We start from the raw sequence: 20015 nt of genomic DNA on the forward strand, positions 1-20015 counted from the left end.
CCAAGTCTCCTCTTCAGGTAGAAGTCCTAAAACATGTGACACTATGGCCATTGGCCACATACCACATAATACGTTTTATTAGAGGCACTTCTTACTCTTTCATTTCCTAATGAATTATGTTTTTAAATTATTTTTACAGGGCCTTATTGGAAGGAGAAAGTAATCCAGAGATAGTGATCTGGACTGAGCACACTGAAAACATGCCATCAGGTAAATAAAAGCTAATGATTTAACTTAGCTTTAAGCATCTGAACTGTTTATTCTGTGGCTAGGTAGTAAAGCACTATCATCTGGAAGAACGGGTTAGATATGGTGTTTAGATAACAGGAGTTCATCTCTCATTTAAGTACCAAATAGATTTTAGTTTAGTGTGACATAATTTCAATTATGTGAATGAGAATGTTTGGGAAGGTGCTTGATAAACTTGGTCCCTCTCTCGACAGGATGCAGGAGCGGAAGGGGCTAATGGCACTGGGGCAGTGTGAGGGCGAGCAGGAGTGTACATGGACTTGTGTTGCAGACCCCTGGAAGGGACGCTGCTTCCATTTCCAGACCAAGGGGTTATGGTTGTTGCACCTGTAGAAGGAGGTACAGCCTTGGATGGCAGGCAGGCAACACTCGAACCCGCTACCCTAACAGGAAGAGATACGGGAGTAGTTACATTGTTTCCACCACCCTAGGTTGGTGTGGGCAGCTCAGAAAAATGTGTCCTGGTGCCTTGAAGACTATCTTATGCAGGCCAAGAGCCTCAGGACAGGGCCCATCCTTCCTATGGCTGCAGAACTGACATAAGATAATTAATGTTCATTAGAAAGATCCTAAGAAACTGAGGGATAACTTGTTTTTTAACCTTTTAAAGCCCTATAGAATCTTAAAGAGCTCTGGCTAAGCAAGTGGCAATTAAATTACGTATAGAATGTTGAGTTCACACCTCAGGCAGCATGGTTTTAGTCTTCATTGTTTCTTTTAGGCACCTCATGGATTTGACATGTCACTGGGTTAAGAAGAATATTTGGGTTCTAATCATCTATAACTGGAAGGGATCTGGTCTTAGACAACATGCAGCAAATTTTCTTTCTAATTTTGAGAGTAAGTTTGAAAAAAGCAAAGGTGTTCATGGAAGGGTAGGCATTGGTCAGCCTGCCTGCCGTCAGTTAACATGTGACATCTGTAAAATAAGAATTCACTCCCCAGATTTCAAGGTTTACTTAGTTACCTACATTTTTAACCTGTGGATACCTAAGTTTGGACATCCATCATGTAACCTAGAGAGAGGAGAGAAGGAAGAAAAGGGCCCAGGAGCTCCGAGGAAGACCAACAGTCTAAGCCGGGGCCTTGCTCAAATTTTCCCAGTTGTGATTTTGGGGCCAAGGGAGAGCACATGGAGGGGCTAATGGCTGTTGCTATTAACTTGCTTCATTCATTCATTCATTCATTCATTATTTTTCAAGCTTCTTGAAGGAAACAGAGGCTTAATATTTGTAAACTAAATTTATTCTGGCAATTACATATTATGCCAAAAGCCTTAGAATAAAAATTACTAGTTGGGAATTTTTTATTAGACTTTGAGCTTCTAGATAGTTCTGTTCTGTTGAGTAAATGTACAGATAAGTTCCTAGGTAGTGAATTTATCAATACTTATTAGTGTGCTTGTGTTTCTTTTATAATATTGCATAAAATAATGTTGGCCACTTGCCCACTAGCTGATAGACCTAAACCCAGTCTGTAATCTTCCATATTTCTTGTTGAATCTTAACTATAAATGAGATGGTTCCTGCACTGTTGCTTGGGGGTTCATCTTCTGGGACTTCTCAGTTGGATCAGTAGGATCAGTTGACCTGAAAAGAGGAGTCTTGTAGAAAATGTCCTGGCCTGGTCTCTTTCCTGTATCTTGGGATCTGTCCAAAGGAGGCCTCTGGCCTTGGCTCCATAAGGGAGAGAGAAAGCCCTGTCTCCGCTGAGCCAGCTGGGGTGTGGGTAGACACCAGGGGCACTCTCAGGGTGGACGGTGCTCCTGGCTGCGTTCTAACCACCAGCTGCCATTCCTAAAGAGCAGTTTACCCTGCTGGGGTTTGGACACCCCAAAGGGTAGCACTGTCTGCAAACAGCCTGGAACAAAGCTGGAAGCCCTGAGGACTGCCTCCCAACTTCAGGATCATGACACTAAGACAGACTGGGGTGTTTCTGCACTGGCTTCTTTTCAGATAAGTGTTAAATGTAAAATAAAAGATCAGAAAGCTTAAAAAAGTTAAATTCTTTAATACTTGTTGGCCCAATATGGAAATCAGTGAAAAATGAAAGTATATTAAATAGTGGAGGATAATGCTATTTGGTGTTTAATAATGACATACTTTGTAATTACAGAGCTCTGATCTGTTAAAGTAAGTAGATTAAACTTACCTCAAAAAGCAGAAATTAATGATTTCAAAATATAAGACTGAAATTTCAGCCACAAAAACGAGCACCTCTGACCTCTCTGGGATATGCATTGTGCTTTATGATTAATGTTAAGATAAGTGAGTATTTTAATATCAGTAACTGGAGAAACGTGTTAGGCTGAAGTATTTGTAGTGCTACCTTTTATTGTAACAGGATTTTGTAAACTGCCAAAAAATAATTTGGGCACCAAATATAACTTATTTTTATAATGAGCTTTCTGTGGTAACAGTATATATTTATTATGATGGAATGGGATTTGATCTGCAACAATGCTTTTAGATGGAAAAGGGTAATGATGCCTGTCATTTTAATGAACCCTTTGTTTAATTTCTACAGAATTCAGAAACAAATCCTATCACTATGCCGACTCACTATTACAGAGGGAAAATGAAAGAAATCTATTTTCAAGGCAGAAAGCACCTTTGGCAAATTTAAATCACAGCTCGGCGCTGCATTCTAATCTGTCAGGGCACCATGGATCTCAGACGGGCACATCTGTTGGAGGTGATGCCAGAAGAGGCTTCTTGGGCTTGGGATATTCTTCCTCGGCCACTACCCAGCAGGAAAACTCATACGGAAAAACTGTCAACAGTCAAACCAATGTCAGAACTTTCTCTCCAACCTATGGCCTTTTAAGAAATACTGAGGCTCAAGTGAAAACATTCCCTGATAGACCAAAAGCTGGAGATACAAGGGAGGTCCCTGTTTACATAGCTGAAGATTCCACAATTGCCCGTGAGTCGTACCAGGATCGCCGAGACAAGGTGGCAGCAGGTGCTTCGGAAAGCACATGGTCAAATGAGAGGACCGTCATTCTGGGAAAGAAAACAGAAGTGAAAGCCATGACGGAGCAAGAAAGAAACAGACCAGAAACCATCCGAACAAAGCCAGAAGAGAAAATGTTCGATTCTAAAGAGAAGGCTTCCGAGGAGAGAAACCTAAGATGGGAAGAACTGACAAAGTTAGATAAAGAAGCGAGACAGAGAGAAAGCCAGCAGATGAAGGAGAAGGCTAAGGAGAAGGACTCACCGAAGGAGAAGAGCGTGCGAGAGAGAGAGGTACCGATTAGTCTAGAAGTATCCCAGGACAGAAGAGCAGAGGTGTCCCCGAAAGGTTTGCAGACGCCTGTGAAGGATGCTGGTGGCGGGCCCAGTAGAGAGACAGAAGCAAGAGAGCTGCGGTTCAGGTTGGGCACCAGTGATGCCACTGGTTCTCTGCAGGGCGATTCCATGACAGAAACCGTGGCAGAAAACATCGTTACCAGTATCCTGAAGCAGTTCACTCAGTCTCCAGAGACAGAAGCATCTGCTGATTCTTTTCCAGACACAAAAGTCACTTACGTGGACAGGAAAGAGCTTCCTGGGGAAAGGAAAACAAAGACTGAAATAGTTGTGGAGTCTAAACTGACTGAGGATGTTGATGTTTCTGATGAAGCTGGCCTGGACTACCTTTTAAGCAAGGATATTAAGGAAGTGGGGCTGAAAGGCAAGTCAGCCGAGCAGATGATAGGAGACATCATCAACCTCGGCCTGAAGGGGAGGGAGGGGAGAGCAAAGGTCATCAACGTGGAGATCGTGGAGGAGCCCGTGAGCTATGTCAGCGGGGAGAAGCCAGAGGAGTTTTCTGTCCCATTCAAAGTGGAGGAAGTCGAAGATGTGTCCCCAGGCTCCTGGGGGTTGGTTAAGGAAGAGGAAGGTTATGGAGAAAGCGATGTCACATTCTCAGTTAATCAGCATCAAAGGACCAAGCAGCCCCAGGAGAACACGACTCACGTTGAAGAAGTGACAGAGGCAGGTGATTCAGAGGGCGAGCAGAGTTATTTTGTGTCAACTCCAGATGAATACCCCGCGGGGCACGACAGAGATGACGGCTCGGTGTACGGGCAGATCCACATCGAGGAGGAATCCACCATCAGGTACTCTTGGCAGGATGAAATCGTGCAGGGGACTCGAAGGAGGACACAGAAAGACGGTGCAGTGGGCGAGAAGGTTGTGAAGCCCTTGGATGTCCCAGCCCCCTCTCTGGAGGGGGACCTGGGTTCCACTCACTGGAAAGAACAAGCTAGAAGCGGTGAATTTCATGCCGAACCCACAGTCATTGAAAAAGAAATTAAAATACCCCATGAATTCCACACCTCCATGAAGGGCATCTCCTCCAAGGAGCCCCGGCAGCAGCTGGTGGAGGTCATCGGGCAGCTGGAGGAAACCCTTCCCGAGCGCATGAGGGAGGAGCTGTCTGCCCTCACCAGAGCGGGGCAGGGCGGGCCGGGGAGCGTTTCCGTGGACGTCAAGAAGGTCCAGGGTGCTGGTGGTGGTTCTGTGACCCTGGTTGCTGAAGTCAACGTCTCACAAACTGTGGATGCCGATCGGTTAGACCTGGAGGAGCTGAGCAAAGATGAGGCCAGTGAGATGGAGAAAGCCGTGGAGTCGGTGGTTCAGGAGAGCCTGAGCAGGCAACGCAGCCCAGCGCCTGGCAGCCCAGATGAGGAAGGTGGAGCGGAGGCCCCGGCTGCTGGCGTTCGCTTCAGGCGTTGGGCCACCCGGGAGCTGTACATCCCTTCAGGCGAGAGCGAGGATGCTGGTGGGGCCTCTCTCAGCTCGGGACAGCGCACTCCCCAGGGCCCCGTGTCGGCCACTGTGGAGGTCAGCAGCCCCACAGGCTTTGCCCAGTCACAGGTGCTGGAGGATGTGAGCCAGGCTGCAAGGCACATAAAACTCGGCCCCTCTGAAGTTTGGAGGACTGAGCGAATGTCCTATGAAGGACCCACTGCAGAAGTGGTGGAGGTAAGTGGGGGAGGCGACCTAAGTCAGGCAGCAAGCCCAACTGGAGCCAGCCGGTCTGTGAGGCATGTCACGCTGGGTCCCGGTCAAAGTCCACTGTCCAGAGAAGTCATCTTCCTAGGCCCTGCCCCTGCCTGTCTGGAGGCAGGGGGCTCGCCAGAACCTGGCCCAGCAGAGTCTTCTGCAGATATGGACGGATTGGGTAGGCACAGCACATTTGGCTCCAGACAATTTCATGCTGAAAAGGAGATTATTTTTCAGGGCCCCATTTCTGCTGCAGGGAAGGTTGGTGATTATTTTGCAACAGAAGAGTCAGTGGGTACCCAGACTTCTGTCAGGCAACTCCAGTTAGGCCCTAAAGAAGGGTTCAGTGGGCAAATCCAGTTCACAGCTCCACTTTCAGACAAGGTGGAGTTGGGTGTCAGAGGAGATTCTGTACACACGGAAGGGTTGCCAGGGAGCAGCACATCCATCAGGCACATCAGCACCGGGCCTCAGAGGCATCAGACCACCCAGCAGACAGTTTACCATGGGCTGGTTCCCCAGCCGGGGGAATCTGGTGACTCAGAGAGCACTGTGCACGGAGAGGGCTCAGCAGATGTGCACCAGGCCACTCAGAGTCATACCTCAGGTAGACAAACCGTTATGACTGAAAAGAGCACCTTCCAAAGTGTCGTTTCTGAATCTCCCCAGGAGGATAGTGCAGGGGACACATCAGGGGCAGAAACGACATCCGGCGTTAGCAGATCCTTTAGGCACATTCGACTAGGTCCTACAGAAACGGAAACCTCTGAACACGTTGTCATCCGCGGACCCGTGTCCAGAACATTTGTGCTTGCTGGTTCAGCAGACTCCCCTGAGCTAGGCAAGTTAGCAGACAGCAGCAGAACGCTAAGGCACATTGCACCAGGGCCCAAAGAAACTTCGTTTACCTTTCAGATGGATGTGAGTAACGTAGAGGCGATCCGCAGCCGGATACAGGAAGCGGGAGCTCTCGGTGTGTCTGACCGTGGTGCCTGGAGAGACGCGGACAGTAGGAATGACCAGGCAGTTGGCGTGAGCTTTAAGGCCTCTGCTGGGGAAGGAGACCAGGCCCACGGAGAACAGGGCAAGGAGCAGGCCATGTTTGATAAGAAGGTGCAGCTCCAGAGAATGGTAGACCAAAGGTCGGTGATTTCAGATGAAAAGAAAGTTGCCCTCCTCTATCTAGACAATGAGGAGGAGGACAATGATGGGCATTGGTTTTAATAAGCAGAAACATTTTGTTTTAATGGCATCCTGTTGGCGACGTGCCAACATCCAAAGGCCTTAACTTATTTTAAGAGGCCGAGGGTGTCTATGAAAATCTCCCCTTTTTTACTTTCTTAAAGAGTACTCCAGGCATGGTCAATTTCCTTGATAGTTAATCCGTAAAGGTTTCCAGTTAATTCATGCCTTAAAAGGCACTGCAATTTTATTTTTGAGTTGGGACTTTTACAAAACACTTTTTTTCCTGGAGTCTTCTCTGCACTTCTGGAGATGATTTCTATGCTTTGCACCTGGTCACAGACATAGCTTGCATCTGTTTGAAACTACAATTAATTATAGATGTCAAAACATTAACCAGATTAAAGTAATATATTTAAGAGTAAATTTTGCTTGCATGTGCTAATATGAAATAACAGACTAACATTTTAGGGGAAAAATAAATACAATTTAGACTCTTTCTAAAAAGTCTTTTCAAAAAGAAATGGGAAATAGGCAGACCGTTTATGTTAAAAAAAATTCTTGCTAAATGATTTCATCTTTAGGAAAAAATTACTGGCCATATAGAGCTAAATTCATCTTAAGACTTGAATGAATTGCTTTCTGTGTACAGAACTTTAAACAATAGAGTATTTATGGCGAGGACAGCTGTAGCCTGCTGTGATAGTTCACATTCTGTTTTGCACGGGTTCCCCGGCACTGGTAGGGTAGATGATGATTGGGAATCGCTTACGGCACCATTTCATTTTTTGGCAGTAGGTCATTAAGTAGCACACAGTCTGAATACGCTTTTTTGTTGTAGCCTAAGTTCTGGAGTGGCCAGTTCCTATCAGACTGTGCAGACTTGCGCTTCTCTGCACCTTATCCCTTAGTACCTAAACATTTAATTTCACTGGTGGGAGGTAAACCTTGAGGACAACGAAGAGAATGCCGATGCTCAGACTGCAGCTGGACTGGCAAGCTGGCTGTGTACAGGAAAATTGGAAACACACAGTGGACTGTGCCTCCTAAAGATGCCTTTCCCAACCCTCCATTCATGGGATGCCTTTCTGAGCTCAAGGTTGAAAGATGAATACAATAACAACCATGAACCCACCTCACGGAAGCTTTTTTTGCACTTTGAACAGAAGTCATTACAGTTGGGGTGTTTTGTCCAGGGAAACAGTTTATTAAATAGAAGGCTGTTTTGGGGAAGGAACTGGATATCTCTCCTGCAGCCCAGCACCGAGATACCCAGGACAGGCCTGGGGGGTGAGAAAGGCCCCCATGCTCATGGGCCGTGGAGTGTGGACCTGTAGATAGGCACCACCAAGTTTAAGATACTGGGATGAGCGTGCTTCACTGGATTCGTTTTATTTTACACGTCAGTATGTTTTAAAGTTTCCATCTGTAAAGTGTAGCATCATATATAAAAAGAGTTTGGCTAGCAGCGCAGCATTGTTTTAGTTCAGGCTAGCTTCTTTCACATAATGCTGTCTCAGCTGTATTTCCGGTAACACAGTATCATAGCACTGACTGCAGTGCACTGAGGAACAACAGTCTGAGGTAGCGCCACCCTCAGGCAGGCTACAATGACAGCACTGGAGGGTCTTCCCTCTCAGATTCACCTGGAGGCCCTCAGACCCCCAGGGTGCACGTCTCCCCAGGTCCTGGGAGTGGCTACCGCAGGTAGTTTCCGGAGAGCGCGTTTTCTTCATTGATAAGTGGAGGAGAAATGCAGCACAGCTTTCAAGATACCATTTTAAAAACACCATGAATCAGAGTATGGAAAGAAAGTTGATTTGAATGGCAAGTTTAAACCTTTGTTGTCCATCTGCCAGATGAACTAGTGATTGTCAGACTGGTATGGAGGTGACTGCCTTGTACGGTTTTGTCGTTTCTAATACAGACAAAGATGTGCTGATTTTGTTTTAGCTGTAACAGGTAATGGTTTTTGGATAGATGATTGGTGAGAATTTGGTCAAGGTGACAGCCTCCTGTTTGATGACAGGACAGACTGGTGAGGAGTCTAAGTGGGCTCAGTTTGATGTCAGCGTCTGGGCTCATGACTTGTAAATGGAAGCGGATGTGAACAGGTAATTAATGTTATGACCCACTTCTGTTTACTTTGGGAAATATCTTGGATCTTAATTGTCATCTGCAAGTTTCAAGAAGTATTCTGCCAAAAGTATTTACAAGTATGGAATCATGAGCTATTGTTGGTTGCTAAATCTGTGAATCACCCGGGAGTGAGTGTGCCCTTCACATTGTGACAGGTCACCCCAAAGCTCCATGTCCTTTACAACCAGTCACTCTGGACACAAGAGAAATCAACTTCGTGGTTGGATGGGGCCGGAACACAACCAGTCTTTTTGTATTTATTGTTACTGAGACAAAACAGTACTCACTGAGTGTTTTTGTTTCCTACTGGTGGTTTTGATAGTTTGTTTAAGATGTATATTTAGAATGACATTATCTAAGAAGCTGATTTTGCTAAACTCCTGTTCCCTACAATGGGAAATGTCACAAGAATGTGCAAAAATAAAAATCTGAGGAAAAAACCCAAATTGTTCCTAAAGAGAATGAATATTTTCAGTAGATTTTGATGTTTCCTTTAAACTCAAAATAAAGAATCTGTGTGTTTACATGCATGTTTTTAGAGTAGTAGAGAATTACTGGGCAGAATATATATGAAAAGTTCCAGCTCTCTAATTCCTCACCCGAATCAGAACTCAATATTGGGAGCATAGAGCTAGAAAGCATGGCAGACAGAGCATAAGCCAATTGGCTTGTAATCAAATATACACTGGACAATTTGTGGTAAAAATGTCATCATCACAGCCTGAATGATTAGTGGCAGTAGGACACCACCAACCATCCCATTTGGGATGGAGAGGTTTCTTGGGATGTGGTACTTTAAGTGCTAAAACCAGGACTGTCCTGGACATACCAGGACAGTTGGTTACCTTGTAAGTGCAAATTGGAGGGTTAACCCTAAGCCATGGCCATTTCTTAGGGGCTTGAAAAAACTGAGGTAGTTTGAGACAAAGGAATAGCTAGATATCTTTACCTGTTTGTAACCTTGTAGCCCTTTACCAAAAATAGAAAAACACAAGTAGCTGTAGTCTTCCTCTCTTGTTGAAGTCAACAGAATTAACAGATGGGAGACATTGGAGGGAACATTCCTAAATTCATTGTTTCCTGGGGTGGGGTGGGGTGGGGGTGCTAAATTTTAAACATGTGTTTTAGTTTTTGTGATTCCAAGCTACCCTTCAAGAAATACAGAAAGGAAGAAGTAACATCAGAATTCACATTTATTTCAAAAAGTCAGCATGGACTTTCAGTTCAGGCTGCTGTAACAGAAAGCCGTAGCCTGAAAGGCTTAAACAACAAACATTTATTTCTTACAGTTCTGGAAGCTGGGAAGTCTCAAGGTGCCAACAGATTCACTTCCTGGTGAGGGCTGTCTTCTCACTGTGTGCTCACATGGCGGAGACAGAGACCATCTCTCTGGTGTCTCTTCCTGTAAAGCACTAATCCCATTCATCAGGGCTCCACCCTCATAACCTAATCACCTCTCCAAGGCCCCACCCCCTAATACCATCCCTTTGGGGATTAGGGCTTCAACGTGAATTGGGAGCATATGAACATTCACTTCTTAGCCGACTCCACCCATGTCAACTAGATAGGACACACGGTGAGTGGTGACCACATCTTACACCTTGTTAGCACACTGCTGATGTCCGACAGGCCTGGGTCTGGGTCAGTGTGTACCAGCAAGCATGGTCTGTGGGGTCAGCTGAGGAAGACAGTGGTCCCTGCTTCTCTCCACCGTGTCGTGGCTCTATTGAGTTTATCTTCCCCATCAATACTGGAGGTGGTGCCCTGCGCAAATGGCCCCAGGGTGGTTTGGATGTCCCACTGGGGGCTGGAGGGGAGACTGTGGCCTCCTTCCAGGGGGCTGAAGACTGCTGTGTACACGATAGCATGCCGACTCAGGAAGCAGCTCCAGGTGGCGTCCAGGTTTGTCCTGCCTCCAGTGGAGGCCACAGGAGGGATGCGAAACAGCAGGGAGTCTGCGGTCCTCCCCCCGCAGCCTCCTGCTAGCCTGCCTTTTCACTCCCTTATACCTGCCTCCCGGGCCCCAGGCCAAGTCAGGTGTGTTGGCCTCCTGCCCCTCCTACTGGGCTCTTTCCCAAACCCCTTTTCAGGCTCCGAAGAACTCTGAGGCAGGCTGCACTTTGAAAACACATGCTGACACCAGCACGTTCACGTTTCCCTTTATTAGCGTTTTCTTCTCATGTTATTCTCAATCCCTGTTAGCCTCCTATAAGAAAGGACTTCCTTCTTGAATTTCACTGTTCCAGATCTGACTCCAGACCTATGCAAGGAGCTGTGTGTACAAGCAGATGCTGGGCTGACTCCTGCACAGGGCGTGCTGAACTTTTGAAGAGAAGTTTCTCAGCCACAGTAGTGCTGATGGGTAAAAATTCTTGTTGGCAAGAAAAACCACTTAGGTGATAGAAAACTGCTTTATAGCATATATCACCCTGAAGGGCATCCACTGTCAAAATGTGGCCCACGGGAGGCTTACGGTCTCACTGTTGCATGTTGGGGCCAACAGTTGGCCTTGGAAATCTGTATCCTGACTGTCGAATTCCATTTTCTAGGTGGAGATGATTTGTACAGCACCCTAAATGACAGTGCCCAGGAATGCCCTAGGCTTTTTCAGGGTGGGGGCCTCAGTCGGCTGTTGTGGCGGGCCGGGCCTTCCCCAGCAGGGCGTCCTGAGGGATGCTGGTGCAGAAGGCCACTCTGGCTTTCGATGCCTGCCTTGGCTTCGAAGCAACCTTGGGGGCCCTGCAGACAAGCAGAGGGTGGGGTCAGTGTGGTGCCCCTCAGCCCCCCACACCGTTCCATCCAGCCTTTGCTGCCCAGCAGGTGCCCAGACCCATTCATGAGAAGCCTTGGGAGGGGCTATAAATTAGAGGAGAATTGTAGCACAGAGCATAAAAGAGATGTTTTCCTCCCATCTTTTTTTTTTTTTTTCAGACAGAGTCTCACTCTGTCGCCCAGGCTGGAGTGCAGTGGCCCAATCTCGGCTCCCTGCAACTTCCGCCTCCCAGGTTCAAGCAATTCTCGTGCCTCAGTCTCCCGAGTAGCTGGGATTACAGGCACATGCCACCACGCCCAGCTAATTTTTGTATTTTTAGTAGAGACAGGGTTTTGCCGTGTTGGCCAGTCTGGTCTCAAACTCCTGGCCCCAGGTGATCCACCGCCTTGGCCTCCCGAGGTGCTGGGATTATAGGTATGAGTCACCTTGCCTGGCCCCTCCCATCTTTTAAAATCACCTGTGACCGTCCTCACTGAGCTGAGGCACTTAACCCTTAGCTGGCTTGGTGAGCAGGACATGGGTGAGGAGGATGGTCAGGGTTGTGCTGGAGGCCTCCCTGGCTTGCCTTCCCTGCCCTCAAAGGGGATGGTGTCCTGCTGGCCAGGTTGTCTCTGCTCCGGGTTGTGGCCCTGTTTCCCTGAGCACAGACTCAGGCAGCCCTGGGGCTGCTCCCTGCAGACCAGGCTCTGTGAGGTGGGCCCTCTACAGCAGAGCGCTGGGCCTCTGCTCAGGGGCTGAGAAAGGACGTAGGGGGCCAGCCTTTAAGGTCAAGTCAGTGAACCTTCCAGCTCCAGTCCTGACAGGCATCCGAGGGCGGAGGGAAGCTGGAAGCAGGGCTGCAGGAGGCCACAGGAGTTCCGGGGGCCCTCCCCCTGCAGGGGCTGGTCTGCAGGAAGCCAACATCCAGCATATATTTCTGACTTAAAGGATGAATTATTTTTAAATACCTGGGCAAGGAAGATCTTTTACAACTCGGGTTTCAGAGGAACTTGTCCTTTATGCAAGTTATGGGAAGTCAGCAAAACATTCCAGAAAAGGTTACAGAGAACCTTCTAGAACCAGCTTCCTCTTGAGATTCTGAATGGAAAGGGAATGAGATAGAGAAAGTGTGAGGGATGCCAACTCACGTGGACAGCATGCCCATGGCCTGCTGGGTGGCCAGAGTCCTTTTGTCCTGCGGTCCATATAAGAGGGTCTGGATCTGGAGACACTGTAGAACACCAAGCAGCTATCATGAGGCTACGGAAATGTCGCTGAGAGCAGGAAACTAAGGTCTCCCTTGAACTAGAGAAAGATGACCTCATTCTTAGGCCCTGCTGTGATGGAATTAGCACGTTCCTGGGGTTTCTCCTAGTGACTGACCTTTGGTTTGGATGTTCTGAGGGATCTAGGCAAAAGGGAACAGTTTTAGCACTATTTCACAAAACTCTCTGTGACTACCTGTATGCAGAAAATAGATTTAAAAGTAGTATTTTTAAAAATAAAGGCAAGAACCTTGGTACTGACCAGACGATGGGCTCCAGTTTCTATTTTTAAATGTGGCCCTTACTATAGCCTGGAAAAGATTAAAAAAAATAGTTTTTTTTTTTTTTGTAAACACATACTCTACTTTTATTAATATATAGGCTTTCTATACTCTTTACTACACAGCAATGTCTTAGTTATTAGGAGCCAAATATTCAGCTTATGGATTATCCAGGGCTGGCTTTGGCTTGATTTCTCCCTTCTGCTTACTTTAAGTCTTGCCATTTGATTGCTTGTAGTAGGCTAGGGCAAATCCAGAAGAGGAGAAAGATTAAAGTTGTGCCCAAAATGGCCAAAATAATTTTGAGAAAGAATGAGGTTGGAGGAACTTGCTTTACTGGATGCTAAAGACCCTTTTATTTTATTTTTTTTAAATAAAGTAATTAAGACAGCATGTTTGTCAGCCGGGGTAGACAAAAAGACCAGTGGAACAGGGCAGAGAGCCCAAGCCTTGACAGATGACAGAACTGGCCTTGCAGGATTGGTGAGGAAGAGGTGGGCTAGTCAATAAGTGGTACTGGGACCGCTGGTTTTCCCAACAGAAGAAAATGGATCACTACCCCAAATCAAACACAAATATTAAGCTCAAGAAAGATTTAAAGGACTAAATGTGAAATGCAAAACTTGGAGCTTTTAGATGAAAATATTGGAAAATACTTTTTTTTTTTTGACGGAGTCTCACTCTGTCACCCAGACTGGAGTGCGAGTGGGGTGATTTTGGCTCACTGCAACCTCCACCTCCTGGGTTCATGTGATTCTCCTGCCTCAGCCTCCCGAGTAGCTGAGTTTACAGGCGCCCACCACCACACTCAGCTAATTTTTGCATTTTTAGTAGAGATGAGGTGTCACCATGTTGGCCAGGCTGGTCTCAAACTCCTGACGTCAGGTGATCCACCTGCCTTGGCCTCCCAAAGTGCTGGGATTACAGGAGTGAGCCACCATGTCCGACCGGAAAATATCTTTATGATCTTGAGGTAGGGAAGTATTTCTTAGACAAGATCTGGACAAAGCAAAAGTGAAAGACTGATAAAATGTAACTATATGAAAACCTAAAATATTTGTGCACCAAAATTCACCATAAGCAAAGTAGAAAGACATGCTGAGGAAAGATTCTTGCAGTGCACAGAAATGAGAAAGGTTTAACATTCAGAATACATGAAGAATTCCTATAAGGTAATGAGAAATACCAAACCAAACCAAAACCTCTCAATAGAATAACACTCAAAAGATATAAACAGATTATTCAAAGAGTTGAAATCTGATGAAATAAACATGCTTAATCTCATTAACAACCAGAAATACAAACTAAAACTTCAATGAGGTAGGTACCATTTCACCTATCAGACTGCAAAAACTACCAAGCTTTGTTAAAGATAGAAAGCAACAAGAATTCTTTTATATATTGATAGTGGGTATTCAAACTGGTATAGCCCCTTTGTGAAACAATTTAGCAATATTTAGCAATGAATATGTAAACTGTGATATGTATATATTATATATGTATGTGATATATAAATGTTTGATATATGTATGTGTGTATATAACCACATAGATGAATCTCATGATTACAAAGTCAAGGGGAAAAAGAAAACTACAGATGAATGCATATAATATGTATTATAATTTAATATGAAGTTTTAAAACATGCAAAACAAAACCATAGTAAAATAAGAAGAGCATGGGAATGATATCAAATTAAAAAAAGTAGTTACCTGGGGATGGGGTAGGTATAGGGGGACTTCAACTGGATGGGTCATGTTTTATTTCTTATATTGAATAGTGAGTTCAAAGGTCTTTGTTATGTTACCCATACTTTTCTGCATAACTGAAATGTTTCATAATATATTTTTTAAAAATTGGATGAATTGTGCTACATGGTAATAGCTTGAGTAAAAAAAGTGTGAGGGTTTGGGGACTTACTACTGAAGGCTGTTTATTCATTCTGATCTGCCAACCATTTTTAGGTCTTCAAGAAAATTAAAATGCAAGCAGCCAAATGCCTTTGTCTTTATAAGCTGTGGAAACTATAAAAACTGTCGAATGTTTCAGTCTGAGGAATTGAGAATGTGGTTGTCCTTTGAAAAAAGTAACTATCAGATGAGAATATGATAGGATTTTTTAAATAACAGAAAATATTCACTATTTCGTAGTCATTTGACTAAGAAATATACAGTATCAAGAAGTAGTAAACTCTTCTTGTTCTTTTATTTAATGCATAATTCAAATTCTACAAAGGCAAGGATCCCTGTCCCTCTGTCCAACAAGCCCTTGACTTTCTAAATCTGCACGGGGACCTTGGCCTGGCCTAGGCAATGGGCTGAGCTGCTCATTCCATGGGGTCGAGCCAGCGTTGCTTTAATGCTTTAGGTTGTTGTGACCCTAGAAATTTAGGAACTTTGACTAAGCTCTGTGGCTCTGAGGGGAGGGGATGCGGACATGTTTTTGACACCCATGGTACCTGATGAAAACCCTTCCAGCACCCTGCTTGGGTTACAGCTATTGGAAGCCTGGGCACACTGGGCCTGGCAGAGGAGGTGGTGCTCAGAAATGGCCACAGAGCAAGAGAGGCAAGATGCTTCCCCCACTGCCACCCATCAGTGAGAGGCCCCTCTCTCCAGGGTTAACACTTCTTACCAGAATAGACTTTCTTTTGCCCAGAAATACCTTCACTCAGTGTAAAAGATCAGGGCTAATTTTAAAGCCACCCAAACTTCCCTGTGTTTATATATTTATGAGTGCCTCTGATGCAGCTCATTTTGAGAGGTGATGTTGTCACTGCTTGTTGTTAATTCATTCACTGTGGCATTAGAGTTTTACTGACACTGTAACAATTAGTTGAGACAGTCTGAGGTCTCAGTTCACTCTGCCTTAACAGATTGCCTTCAAAATCTAATACTCGGGAGGAATTTCCATCCTACCCCTTTGGTGACTGAAGCTGCTTCTCCTTGGCCCCTCATTCTCTAGGGAAAGACATATACCATTGGCTGAATATGCACGAATCCCCAGGAAGAGTGAGAAGGCAATTGACAGTGCTTATGCAAATTCCCAGTGGGCCTACTAACCATCCCCACTTGTTACAAACCTGTGTGCTCATCATTTTCACTGGGAGCATTTTCACTACTGTGTTCGTAGAGAAGAGTGGAGTTAGGAGAGAAGATTCTGTTTGGGTCAAGAGATCCTTTTCAGTAATCAAGCCCCGAAGAGGGGAGCCCCATCCTTACCCTACCCCTAGACCTTTGTCAAAACTTAACTCTTCCTGGTATTAATATATTTTTTTCCCCTAAGGTTACTTATCCTTACTAAGGAGATTTGCCCAAAATTCCAGCTGAAGTGAAAAGAGATGCAAAGGGGTGTCAACTAGGAAACAGAAACAGATCCTCAGCCCCTTATTAATCCCTTGTGTGATGACAGTGTAAGAGCAGGCACCAAGGCTGGAAAAAATGGTCATCCATTAACTGACTACCCTTCCAAAGATAGCTTTTTAAAACAGCAAAATAACCCATTATGTACTTCTACTAGAAAATGTTTTATATAGCTATATATTTATCTAAGAAACATAAATTGAATTTTTCAACATTCTGCTCTTCTTAGCTAAATTTACTTAAGCATTTTTGTGTGAAGTAGGTGTTTTGATTCTTTTGTTAAAAACACAGGCATTGACAGGAAGTCAGTAAATGTTAATTGAACCTACTGGAGCCAGGCATTGTAAACATGTCGCTGAGCTAAGTAAAGAACTCACCAAACCTTGACAGTAGAACATTCTCCACCATAAATAAAGGTATTCTGTGCTCCCCAGATTCTTCTGAGAGGCAGATATGCTGCTCCTTGAAATCAGCCACTAAGGGGTGTTTCTCACTTTTCTTTAAAGTGAACAATAAACTGAACTCCTGAGTGTCCAGATGAATTTTAGGAGCCATTCATTACATTGCTCTTATTCTCTTTGATTTTATATGCAGGGTTGTGAGAAGTCACTTGTGTTTCTATTATTCCTTAAATACCAAACAGGGAGCTTTTCTTTCCCTTGCAGGAAGACAAAAGGGAATGTCTGCCTTTATACCAGCCTGCAGGCTGTCCCTAAATGGGGCCATGTTTGTCTTGCTCACCACTGTGTTCCAGGGCCTTGCACAACCCCTGGCACACAAGCCGATGCAGCAGTTGCTAAGTGAGTGAATGATTAAATAGGACAAACATGTAAGCTGGGGAGATTCTTACATGGAGCCTGTAGACTCCTTAAGACACAGTTGGATCCTAGGGCTCCAGTGGCTCATCAGTTACTAAAACCTCTGCTAGGGAAGTTCCATTGGGTATGTGGTGTTAAAAACCCTTGAAATTACAGTCCAGCCTTCAACAGGAGAAAGACTGCTGTTCACTATTTGCTGCTTACTCTTAGGACTCATTCGGAAAGCTGGGGTAGTTGAGAGACAATCTTAAGCATTTGATGCAAACTTTCAGAATTCTTTTTGACATGACTTTGAGGTTTGAAAGCTAGGAGTCTAAGGAGCCCAGGAGCCAAGAAAGCTGGGATAGGTGCCGTCAGTTAGCCATCCTCTTAGCTGTGGTGCCTTTGCGCTAACACCCTTCCCAGTGTGGACAGAGGGGTGGCTCAGTGGCAGCTAGGGGATCAGGGTTAGGTGACTCGGTATACTCTCATTTAAAAACCCACAGTAATTCAATACCCAAACTCAGGAGGAATATTTTCTGTTTTAGGGGGATCTGTGAAAATGTACAGTTGTTACTCAGGGCCATTTTCATAGCAGCATCCTGCAGAAGTAGATTGGTGGTGTCTCCCTTCCTCCCTTAACCTCCTGCCTAAGGTCCCAGAATTGCATCATAACATCTATTGAGGAATTTCAGATGATGAAGGTACCAATGGAACACATCCTATTTATTAATGGAGACAGTGCAGCAAAGACTGCAACTAAAGGGTCATTTAAGTTACAAGGCTACATGACTCCATAACAGAAAATTGAGAAAAGCATACTATTCATTCCTGGTAAGGTTCCAAGCCAGGCTTGTCAAGCTATTGTATTTTGTACTTACATGAAATGAAAAAGCTAAAGAAAGGTAAACTTTAAAAAACTGCTCTAATGCTGAGGATCTGAAATCACTACTCTTCTTTACACACATTATCCAATGCCAGATTATGTCCACGGGGGAGAAATTACTCAGAAACTTGAAAATTGTGCTTCTGTTTTCACATCAATTCTCAAGGCTGATATTAAGAGAAAAGATGACTTCGGAAGCCTTACTACTTGGAAGCGTGAAATGTGATAAATCTTTCAAGAAATACAAGTATGCTTTCATTTACCAACCATTACAAGGCAGGCAGAAATGACTAACTTGGGGGAACTGAAGGAATAAACCAAAACGTAATCCATCAGACAGCCTTCCCCTACAGAAATACAGTCAGGGGTAGTGGGTGGTTTTTCTGAGCCACCCAGAAACCAGCCTCATCCTGGCTGGACCCACGTCTTCATCCACATTTGCCACTTTCTGAAGCAGGTGTCTGCTGAACACCAGCAACACGCCAACCCTGTGGCTACTTCGGGGATGGAGTGGAGAATGGGCAGCAGTGAGCCTTGCTCTCAGGGGGCTTCTAATGGAGTGGCGGAGAGGGAGATTTTTAAAATACATAAATAAACATGTCATAACAACTTGTGATAAGAGCTACAAAAGAAAAAAGAAGATGACGGGGCTATGAATGAATACTGGAGGGTCTTGGTGGTGGTCGATCCAGGGTACCTGGGCCAGCAGAGGCCTATGTGAGGAGGTGACACTGGAGTGACACCTGAGGACTGGGGAGTTGGCAGGTGAAGAACAAACAGGGCAGGATGGGGATGGAGGGAGGTGGTGGAGATGGCGGGAGGTGGTGGAGATGGCGGGAGGTGGTGGAGATGGCGGGAGGTGGTGGAGATGGCGGGTGGTGGTGGAGATGGCGGGTGGTGGTGGTGGTGGTGGTGGTGGGCTCACAGGGAGAATTCCGAGTGTTTGTTTGAGAGGCCACACCCCTGCATCCTCTTTCTCTCGGTCTATGTCCGTCTCTCCGTCTCTGTCTCTCTCTCTCTCTGTCTCTGTCTGTCCCTCTCACACAGCCCTGCAGCTCCCTTACTTGGAGGGCCACTGATCCTATGACCAGAGGACTGAGGCACTGGTGGGTGGGTAGGGAGCCTCTCATGAGAGAAACACAGGGAAGGTGGGAAGGGGGATCCTGGGCTTTGCAGGGAAATGGGAGATGAAGGAGAAAGGGGGTGAGGTCCAGACACTGCCACCCGCACAACGCCTCAGAACGGACTCTTTCAGAAAGCTCTCCCTGAGTATCTCCTGGGTGCCAGCCCTGGGGGCATGGATGTCATCCTTGCTGTCTCCCTCACTCCTCACCTCCAGGTTGCCAAGTCCCATGGGTTCTTAATGTCCTTATCGACATCCCTCGACTCCCCCCACGACTTTGTTCCATCCCTTGGCCACTGTACTGGAGCAGGGCACCATCATCCTTCTCCACAACAACTGCAATATAAATATTTAGAAAATAAATGCATTGGCAGGACTTGCTATTGAGAGAAATCCTGCTGTGTACCCACATAGAAATTATGGTTTCTTTTTCAAGTGGAGCCGGCTTTTTGTATAAAGGCTGGATCTGCCTATTTCTAAGCCAGCCAAGGCAAGGGATGCAGACTCTTAAAGCTGGGCCTTCTGAGCTGCCTTCTCTTGGCAAATTTCCCCATTACATGGAGCTCAGCGATCTGGTTCAGTCCTTCCCGAGTCTGTGCTATCCACACCAGCCATTCCTGACCATTGCTCTTTCAACTTGTTTAAAGTTACACTAGATTTATGTAATAGGAGCTTTTGCTTTTCCCTCCATCCCTGGCCATGTACCCATAAACTCAGTGTTCCCAGCGAAGCTCTGAAAAACCACTAGAGAGCCTCAGGCCAGGATGGTCTGTCCAGACCCACAGTTCTGCACCCCTCCAGACCTTGTGGGACAGTTGATGACCCTCTGAGGCACTGTACACTTACTAAGCCATGGTCAGAGTTCTGATGTTTGAGGAGCTTTTCCACAGCAAATGTAGCCTTGTCAGTGGGCAGTCTGTGTACACTACAAGTGTTTTATGGAGGGGCACTGTGCCTGGGTGCCATAGCTGGGCGGGCCCAACCTC

The 20015-nt window shown here is 45.7% G+C and overlaps 2 protein-coding genes across 30 annotated transcripts in view; one reads left to right on the forward strand and one right to left on the reverse strand.

Annotated features, from left to right (window-relative positions):
- Window positions 1–9010, forward strand: part of SYNM (synemin) — a 30577-nt gene extending 21567 nt beyond the window's left edge. The window contains exons 3-5 of one of the 2 annotated variants that reach the window (XM_054450732.2): window positions 140–210; window positions 2776–5222; window positions 6159–9010. In XM_054450732.2, coding sequence (XP_054306707.1) covers window positions 140–210; window positions 2776–5222; window positions 6159–6467 — 2827 coding nt within the window. In that variant the 3' untranslated portion in view covers window positions 6468–9010. Of the gene's footprint in view, window positions 1–139; window positions 211–2775 lie in introns of both variants that reach the window. The other variant, XM_054450731.2, reaches the window with a different exon arrangement.
- Window positions 9011–9739: 729 nt separating this feature from the next.
- TTC23 (tetratricopeptide repeat domain 23) overlaps window positions 9740–20015 on the reverse strand; it is a 111763-nt gene continuing 101487 nt past the window's right edge. For 18 of the 28 annotated variants that reach the window (XM_054450740.2, XM_063653008.1, XM_054450736.2 and 15 more), the window contains 2 exons: window positions 12465–12547; window positions 9740–11303 (listed from right to left, as the gene is read on the reverse strand). In XM_054450740.2, coding sequence (XP_054306715.1) covers window positions 11186–11303; window positions 12465–12547 — 201 coding nt within the window. In that variant the 3' untranslated portion in view covers window positions 9740–11185. The other 10 variants (XM_063653005.1, XM_063653000.1, XM_063653001.1 and 7 more) reach the window with 2 other exon arrangements.

This window comes from Pongo pygmaeus, chromosome 16 (genome assembly GCF_028885625.2).
Source record: "Pongo pygmaeus isolate AG05252 chromosome 16, NHGRI_mPonPyg2-v2.0_pri, whole genome shotgun sequence".
NCBI classification, from domain to species: Eukaryota; Metazoa; Chordata; class Mammalia; order Primates; family Hominidae; genus Pongo; species Pongo pygmaeus.